General features: G+C 37.7%; 1 protein-coding gene across 2 annotated transcripts; it reads right to left on the reverse strand.

Moving 5' to 3' along the window:
* Positions 1 to 1,172: 1,172 nt before the first annotated feature.
* On the reverse strand, positions 1,173 to 8,293 carry lrif1 (ligand dependent nuclear receptor interacting factor 1). Of its 2 annotated transcripts, XM_066703352.1 has the most exons (5): positions 8,200 to 8,293; positions 7,504 to 7,933; positions 4,702 to 6,208; positions 3,996 to 4,262; positions 1,173 to 3,674 (listed from the first exon to the last, which is right to left on the reverse strand). In XM_066703352.1, exons 2-5 carry the CDS (start codon positions 7,575 to 7,577, stop codon positions 2,796 to 2,798), a joined length of 2,727 nt encoding a protein of 908 aa, XP_066559449.1. In that variant the 5' UTR covers positions 7,578 to 7,933; positions 8,200 to 8,293; the 3' UTR covers positions 1,173 to 2,795. The 2 variants fall into 2 exon arrangements, with proteins under 2 accessions (XP_066559449.1, XP_066559450.1); XM_066703353.1 differs by lacking the exon at positions 8,200 to 8,293 and having other exon boundaries at positions 7,504 to 8,118.
* Positions 8,294 to 8,660: the final 367 nt, after the last annotated feature.

An 8,660-nucleotide genomic window follows, 5' to 3' on the forward strand; every position in this document is an offset into this window, starting at 1 on the left:
ATTAAAAGAAAATGTTAAAATGGCAATGGGCTGTGACACATTGCTTGAACAGATCAAAGATAGACAAAGGAAGTTCTCAAATGGTTTCCAAGAGATGGAAAAATACCTAGCATATGACTGCATAAAAGATTAGATGAAATACTTTAAAATAGTGACATGGAAAAGGGAAGCTATAAATCAAAGCAAGTGGAAACATGTTGGGATGGCCTTTATCCAGCAGTGGATTGATATAGGGTGGTGGTGGTGATGATGATGACATATATATGTGTGTGTTTTTAAAATCTTTTCCGATTTGTGCGATTCAATGAAACCAAAGTTGAAGCCTCTAGGTCTATTTTGCAGTCTTTTGAGGGAGTTGGTGCTTCAATATATGCAAATGTGGACCAGGAGCCAGTGTGGTTGTCTGATGTTTTCTTACAGTAACCATGTTTTGTGCATAATTGAGTGACTTCTTTACACACGCATCTTAAAAACACTGAAAAACAGGCACTAAATATTTGCAAATCTGTAACAGTATTGCATTCTAAATTCTACATGCAAAGCAAGGTTGGATCAAGATTTTTGTTTTGATCCAAGATATGAAAGGAAAATTGGTTGATGGGTGAAGCTACTCTTAGAATAGCAGAAGGAGGTGTCACTTGTTCTTCTGGCACTGAGTGTGTGTGTGTGTGTGTTAACACAAGGGCATTGATATGTTAAAAAATATGTAACCCAGATCATGTTACTCACTTGCTTTACAAAAAGTACACTGCAAGTTTAATTTTGACATACATTTTATAAGGATAAAACTATCCTGATTTTATACATTCACATTCAAATATTTAAAGCACGTGTTATTGTGAGCTCTTAAAACATTTTTTTGAACAAGCAAACTTTGTATTATGTATTCTGTTTAACAGGGACATTGTACATAATATGACATTACATAAAATGCTTTGTACCCTGATTTGGCAATAAGCTAATTTCCTTTGGTAGTCCCTGGGCAGGAGAGGGCAAAAATAATAATCCATTGCAAAATATGCGCCCATATTGTATTTGTTGGTAGAGGGATCTATTTACAAAAAAGGAAGTAACTCTACCAACTATAGTTTAATCTTTCCACTGACAGAATGTATTAAGGTACAAAGTGCATAGCCCTCTATTTAAAGACAATGACTGAAATGACAAAATACTTTTGTTTTGTATAGTTTATTCGGGCACAGTTCCTGTGAAGAGAGACGTACAGAGCTGATTTCACAGTTCTATACTGGAGCACAACTGCACATGTATGACTGTTATAATGTTGCATTCTTCAGATTTAGCTATCTTATGAAAGCTTTTGTGGATGTTCCAAAACTACATACATTTCAGGGAACGGAGTTAGTACTTCTCACAATCACCGTTCCAGCTAAAAAAATCTAACATCGGCTCAGATTTAAAATAATAATAATAATAAAAATAATCAAATTACAAATCCGATCCTTGACGGATTCTTCATCCCTTCCACTAGCACGTTCCCTTTATCTCTTGTAAACCCACAACCAACTACTAGATTTTTATGGAGACATACTCAGGTGGGTTGAAGTGATGATTTAATCCTAGCCAACATCTTGCAGGGCTGAATGGCTAACAGGTAGACAGTGAGCCATGTAAGGCACAAATAATAATTTGAGCCTGTGACCTTCCATATAAAAATGCCTACTTGGCCTCCTCATTTGCACCACCTGTTGACAGGACTATATAATTGAATTGGTCAAATTTACTTTTACACATCACAAAAACTCCCTTCTAATGTTACAGTTCATATTTTTAACGTTTATGGTTTACTTACACTTCGTGCTCGGCCTCGTTGATGGGCTTCTTGACAGATTATCACAGAAGCCAAGTCATTTCCATCTAACCAAAGTACAATGCTTGAATACTAAAGCACACAATAAATCACTAGCAGTCAAATCAACCTGAAGTTGCTTTTGTATGTGCAACGATGAGCTCACCTGTTTGGCAGCTTTCCCAAGGTAAAATACAAATTCATATTTCTAAAATGTTAAAGATTTAAGACGACTGTTGTAATGCTGTGGAAACATTTTAAATAAAAATGAATTACAAACCGAATCACAGAAACATTGTGCCGGGATCTATTCAAGACTTAAATCCAGCAATCCGTTCCAGAATACTTCAGAATGTATTATATGTGCTTCTTAAAACAGGCAGTCTAATAATAAAAAGATGTACATCTTTATGTATTTTCACATTTGTAGAACCCCATGACACTTCGATTATCTTTTTCTAAACATTCCATTTTAAGCATACATTTTGCAAATAGATTTCTCCTCAAAGAAACAAACAGACCCTCAACAATACTTAAATAGTTAGCCAAAGGTCCCCAACCATAAATAAATTAATTGTATTGAAAACAAACCTCCCCTTCTGGCATAAACATAAATAAACATGAGCTGTAAACATTATTTCTAACCACTTACGACAAGACTTCCAATTTTAAAAAAAGCTTGATTAAATGGATTCATTAAAAGGAACAGAGAAGCCATGAACACAGAGGTTTTAGGAATGGCTTCTGGAACTTTTTGTGTATTAAAAAAAAAAAAAATCTGAATTGTACAAGTTGACTTAAGGATATCAATTTGAGTTGATAGAAAAACAGTTTGAAGAAGAGTGAGCCTCAGTTTAGCTTCGGTAAGCTAAAATAAAAGTACAGCTCTGATAAAAATACCAAATTCCTGCTATGTTGCACATTTAAAAAAGCTACATCAATTGCATTAGGTTTAAATAAACAATAGATAATTTAACTAAATAGCAATTTACACTTTCTTCCTTATTGCATCAAGTGCAGCTTCCTTCTGCCTTAAAAGTTCCTTTAGCCTTTTGATTTTCTCTTCACGCACGATTTCCTCTGCATCCATGGGCGTTACCATATAGAGATCATCACCTGAGCACAGTCCAGCATGACCTTCACCAGACACCGACCGGGTACAAATCTCCACTGGTGGAGAACTTTCAGCATTCGCGGGTACCCACGTTTGTTCTCTACTTTCCTCCACTGTTGCCTTTGGTAATATATTATGTGGTGCCTTAATCTCTTGCGATTCTGTTCTACTAGTTCCGGTCGGTGATGGATCAGGCATTTCTCTAAGCAAGGATGGAGTGGTCTTTGATCTTTCTGGAGATGGGATCGGTTTTGCCACGTTTCTCCTGATTTCTGATGCTGGAGGTTGTCCGATGTCTCTTGCAGCATGGGCGGGCTTTGCGGTCTCAACCACTGTCTTTGATAGCATGTCTGAGCCTGAAGCAAGGGGTTCAGTGGCCTTTAGTATTTTAATGGGATCTGCGGTTGCATGTGACAATTCCTTTTTCATAGGGCTGTCACTTTTCTTCACTGCTGGTTTGCTATTTGACCGAGCTTCCGAAACTGGGCTAGTCACCTTCAGCCCGGAGTTCTCGTGAGCTACTTTAACGTTTGTTTGGTTACAGAGATCGTTGCCTTTATTTTCCACCACTTTTGCAGCAGAGGAGGTCTTTGATACTGGGTTAACAGTTTCTGAAGCAGGAGGTTTGCAGATTTTCAAAGAGGCTGTTTCAGGGGGATTATTGAGTATTTCTATTTTTCTTTTCTTCATCTCATGTGGATTGCTTTCAGTTTTTCTCTTTTGAGGAGAATGACCATCAGATTGTATCGCATTCTGTAAAAAACATGAAGTTATTATCCATTGCCAAATTTATCAAAGTTAAAGAATCTAAATCTGAGAGACAACAGTAGTATAACTGAAGTATTGGACTCCAAGGGGCACACATGAAAAATGAAGTCTTCTATATAATGCATTTAAAAATAAATTGTAAAAATACACATTATAAAACCATATTTATTTTATTAGAAGCTTAACACGAGTAACTGTACAGCAAGCAGTCTATCTTCGTTCTTATGAACGTCATTTATTACAAGCTGATAATTTGATAATTGACAAGATAGTATATTCTTGAATTAAAGTGTATTTGAACTTTACCTCAGTTTCTGTGCGTTTCCTCGATTTCACATCAATATTTGCCCCCCGTATTAATTTACGGATGCCTTCCAATGTGCACCTGTTGATTGAAACCATTTTAGACATCTTCTCTGGTTGTGGTTTAGATTCCGGAGGACGAATTTGTTGTAACCGGATCTTAATTTCCGATCTGATCCCAAACCTCTTCCTCAGTTGCGAGTCACTTTCACACTTTTGGTTTTCTTCTAAAGCAGGGGTGCTTTGTTCTTGAACTAAATCGACAGGGCTCTGTGAAAACAAGCCACGGCAACTCAGTTTTACTTAAGCCACACAAGATATGGAGAAGATGCATAACAGAAGTAACCAGAACTGAAAGGGAACTCGATTACCTTAAAAAAAAGATATAAAATAGAATTGTGGGGAAGAGAACACATATTTTAATAGTAAAACTCATTTTAGATTCATGGGATCTAGTCCCCTATGAATGAAAACCAATCTATAAATTACATTTGGTGTCAGCAGTGGGATTTCTGAACTGTAACTGCATTAAACACTCTGATTTAAATTTTATGTCTTAGGTAGGTCTTGTGATGGGGAGATTTAATATGACTAATAGGCTAGTTATAAATAACACCTGGTAAATTCAGAGATTGCCTATAGAAATATTCATGGTGAATATGTACAATAGGTGTCCTGGCAACTGGAACAGTGGATTAAAAAGGGTTACCTTTTCAAGTTGGGTTTGGGTACTGGGTAGTTTTACTGGAATGCTTTCATTTTCTTTACTAGATGAAGTAGTTGTTTTTGGTGGTATATATGAAACAAATATCACATTTGAGTCTTCATCATCCTCAATACTAGCCGTCTGGTTGGTGGAGGGCTGTGACACATTACAGTTCTCATTCTGCTGGCTTGTAGATCCATCTGGAAGTCCTTCGCTACATAAGTCAACAATTTCATCAGGGCCATCTTTAATCACAATTGGCTCTGTGTTTAGGGCAGGTACATTTGATGCAGATAATACACAAGTGGAACTGGAAGGTTGGCTCTTAGGGGAAGGCTGATTTTGCTGATTTAATGCACAGCCAGCCTCCGGAGTCTGCGTAGGATTCTTATTAATGCTTTCTCCGGCTTTGTGTGGTTGGGCTTGGAGATTAGTGAATTCTGAAGTTTTCTTGGCAACAAAATACACCTTCCCATTACACATGACCAAAGCATTGTCCTTCCCCGAAGTGATATTTGGTTGGGTGTTTTGAGAAACGTTGGTTTTCAATGTCACATTTTGCCCAGTCTTTTCCGCTTTCTCAATCTGTGCAAGAGTTTTCAAAATACTGGAAGTCATGGTTCTTGAATTTATGGGAACAAGACAGGGGGCTGGTGAATCCGGATTTTCTTGCACTACCCATTTTATCGGCTGCCCTGAACTTTGACTCCCATTAGAGGGAGGCTTTCCAGGTTGGGTTGTGGTGGTTCCAGGATTATTACCAACTGGCTGCGTAGTGACTTTGAGCAGCTGAGAGAGTGCTTGTGAAGCTGACGTGACGGGAACAGTCTGCATTGTATTAATGGTGTTAACTGGTGACACATAAATTACAGTTTGTACATTTCTAGTAGGATCAGAAGTGGTTGAACTGCAGTTAAAAGTTTGAGCTAATATTTTCTTCTTAATGGCATGGGGCAGAGCAGAAGTGGGGACTGATTTCACTTCTGCATTGGCAGGGATTTGGAGATAATGCCCATTGGGAAGCACTGGTGATTTTACAGTGACAGGCAGCTGTTTCATATTTAGCAAAGAAACCGTTTTACCAGCATTTATTAAAGGGGTTCCTACTGGAAGAAAGCTTTGCTGCCGTTTCTGTGGCAACATGGGAACCTGAACCTGAACTGGGGAACTTGTTGAAGCAAAAGGCATCCTCTGTTGGGGTTGTGCTGGTCCACTAACTGGGTTCAACACAATTTTACCATCCGGTTGTGCTTTTAGAATGTATTTCCCAGGGTTGGGTTGTTGTAGAATTGGGACTGAACCAGAGGAAACTGTAGCAGGTGAAAACTGGATTGTAGATGGGGTGAAGCGTGTTGGTTCAGCATCAGGTTTTTTGTACGTGCTTGGCACATTTACTTTTGCTTGTAGTTGAACAAACTGCCCACCAACTTTCTTAACTGGAATCAGTTTCAGAATATTCTTTCCATTAGAAGCAACAGTGGGCATTACTTGATAATACCCACGTGTGACACTGAAGAAAAAACAAACAAACATAAAAACATTGGAAACCACTGCCAAGTACATACGAATACATTGAACTACCCTGTAAAAGTAAAAAAAAGATTTTGTTTACAGACAATAGTAAAATACTGGCTCCTATTAATCATGCTAAAAGATACAATACAGTACAATACTGTACAATACAGAAAAACTGGAGTCTGTTAGAGAGAAAATGCTGCCCTCTAGTGGCTTTAACGTTTTCTGGAAAAATTGGGGGGGTTGGGGGGTGGGGGATTCTTTGTTGATGTTACAATATTGGTTAATATATGTAACTAAAAAAATCTGTCTCCAGAAAGAGAAATAATCGACTGCTATCATTAATTCATTTTTAAAATGCCTTGGTTTCATAAATATTTCAATGCAGAAATTGGTGCTGCAATTTAAATGTAATAATCAGTATTAAGCTATTAAACATAATTAAAATATTTATCATGGTTACATTCTGATCCAAATCCTGTATAGGAAATTGTTATGTCATGGGTTTTGCATTGTACATTTTCCCAAATCAGAAGAAGCAAAACTCGAGGGTTTAAATTAACTGGTCACAAGTATGTAACACAAGTAATCAAACATGTTTTCTTTGGTTTAAATTAGTCATAGTAAATATAGAATATATAGAATACAAACAAATATAGAATATTTAACGAATTTGTTAAATATTCTATATAACTAATACTAGTATAACTATGTGCAATTATATATATCTGTGCGTTTTTAAAGAAAGCAATTTGCATCCCCCTTTATCAGTTCAATGGCATAAAAAGGTCCTGATCAATGTAATGGGGGAATAAAATTCCAATACAAAGACTCGGTATCAAGCTTTTAGGATGCGGTTGTTTCCAAACATCTGTCATTAAACACAAGGATAAACAATACAAGAAAAAACATACTTTATTAAACTTACTCAATAGCACACATTAAATTGACTTGGTAGTGTAATGTAGATTATTATGTTTCATTTTTCAATAATACAATTAACAGAAAGATGCATGTTTCAACATTCTCGAATCTTTAGCCTAAATAATATTACTAAATGCCTTGAATATGTAGACTTAAACCAGAACACCACCTTAACGAGCATCTCTTTTTGTCTAGCAGTATTAATAATGCTCTCAGTATTATTCCGATATTTCCCCAGGTCTGAGCTGTCATTTTTCTACCGGATCTGCCGATTTCTCCAATGATTCGTGTTTTTAAAATACACTTCAGATGTGCACAATAAACAGCTAAACAAGCGGACAGCGGAATTGAAGGCGGGTACCTTACCTGGGGGTAGCAACGGCAGCTGGGCTCTCTTTGGTTTGAACAGGAACTGTAACTTTTACTAAGTTATTATTCATGGTGATTTGCGATTGATATTCAGGTTGGGACGAGGTGCCTTTTGTCAGCAGCAGCAGCAGCAGCGCTGACACTATGAACGGACTGTTAGTTTTACAAAGGACACACAGGTGCCGAGCGAGGGGTACTCTCCTGCATCCTTGAATTATCCATCTTTTATCGGGAAAATATATTTCTTTCGTCTCCTCTTCGGTATTTTCAATTCACTGGGGTGGCTACCCTGTCTGTGCGCTCTTGGCTTGAAACACCCAGCATGCAGTTCCGCCACCGGCCAGCGAGAGGAGAGACTGGTCCCAAGAAAATGGCGGCGCGTAACAAAACAATCCGCCGCACCTTGAGGTCCCCTTCCGCAGGATTACTGAAACATACAATCACGAATATCAACACAAACACACTGCTTTAGAGACAGTACAAATATCCACAATCTGTTGTGTACCAACACAAATTCTCCTCGTTTGCACATTGTGTGGTGCAACAACCCAATAGACGCCATATTGAATTAAAACCCAACAGTAACGGTTCTTTGGATATTGGGGAACACCACCATATAATGGGGGTTACAGTGGTTTCCATTATTTTCTATTTTTAAATGCACCACTTCATGCTGCACTACATGTCACTTACCTCCCAGGCACGTATACAGGAGCTGTGTGCTTGTACTTTATTGGACAGCCGTAAAAACAAGTCTACAATTGGTCTACTCGATTGTGCAGTTGTTCTTCCGTTTGACCCGGATGCAATATGTAACAAAACGTTAAAATGTCAACTTCCGGGAACAAAGTCGACTGCTTCCGGTTGCAAAATACATCCAGGAGTAGATTTCTTCACGACAGAAACGGAGACACCTACAGGCCACTTGTGGAAGTACATTTATAAACATTTTCCCGCTCAAGAACAGCTCCATTGAATAAGAACAGGCTGTTTATCTATTATTTATAACGTGTCAGAAGATTAATTGGTTTTCACCTTATTCTACAGACATGGACATTTTAAAGGTTTTAATAGTAATTAGTTAATAGTGTTGAATAATGAAACATGATACCTTTCCTGTGTATGCATGCATATATACATCACACACAAATTGC

Source organism: Amia ocellicauda, chromosome 5 (genome assembly GCF_036373705.1).
Source record: "Amia ocellicauda isolate fAmiCal2 chromosome 5, fAmiCal2.hap1, whole genome shotgun sequence".
Taxonomy (NCBI): domain Eukaryota; kingdom Metazoa; phylum Chordata; class Actinopteri; order Amiiformes; family Amiidae; genus Amia; species Amia ocellicauda.

Coding starts and splice junctions, on each gene's coding strand:
- lrif1 (XM_066703352.1), bottom strand. CDS start 7,577: ATGAATAATAACTTAGTAAAAGTTACAGTTCCTGTTCAAACCAAAGAG. Junction 6,209..7,503: donor GCTGCCGTTGCTACCCCCAG/GTAAGGTACCCG, acceptor TTTTTTCTTCAG/TGTCACACGTGGGTATTATC. Junction 3,675..3,995: donor GGAAACGCACAGAAACTGAG/GTAAAGTTCAAA, acceptor TGTTTTTTACAG/AATGCGATACAATCTGATGG.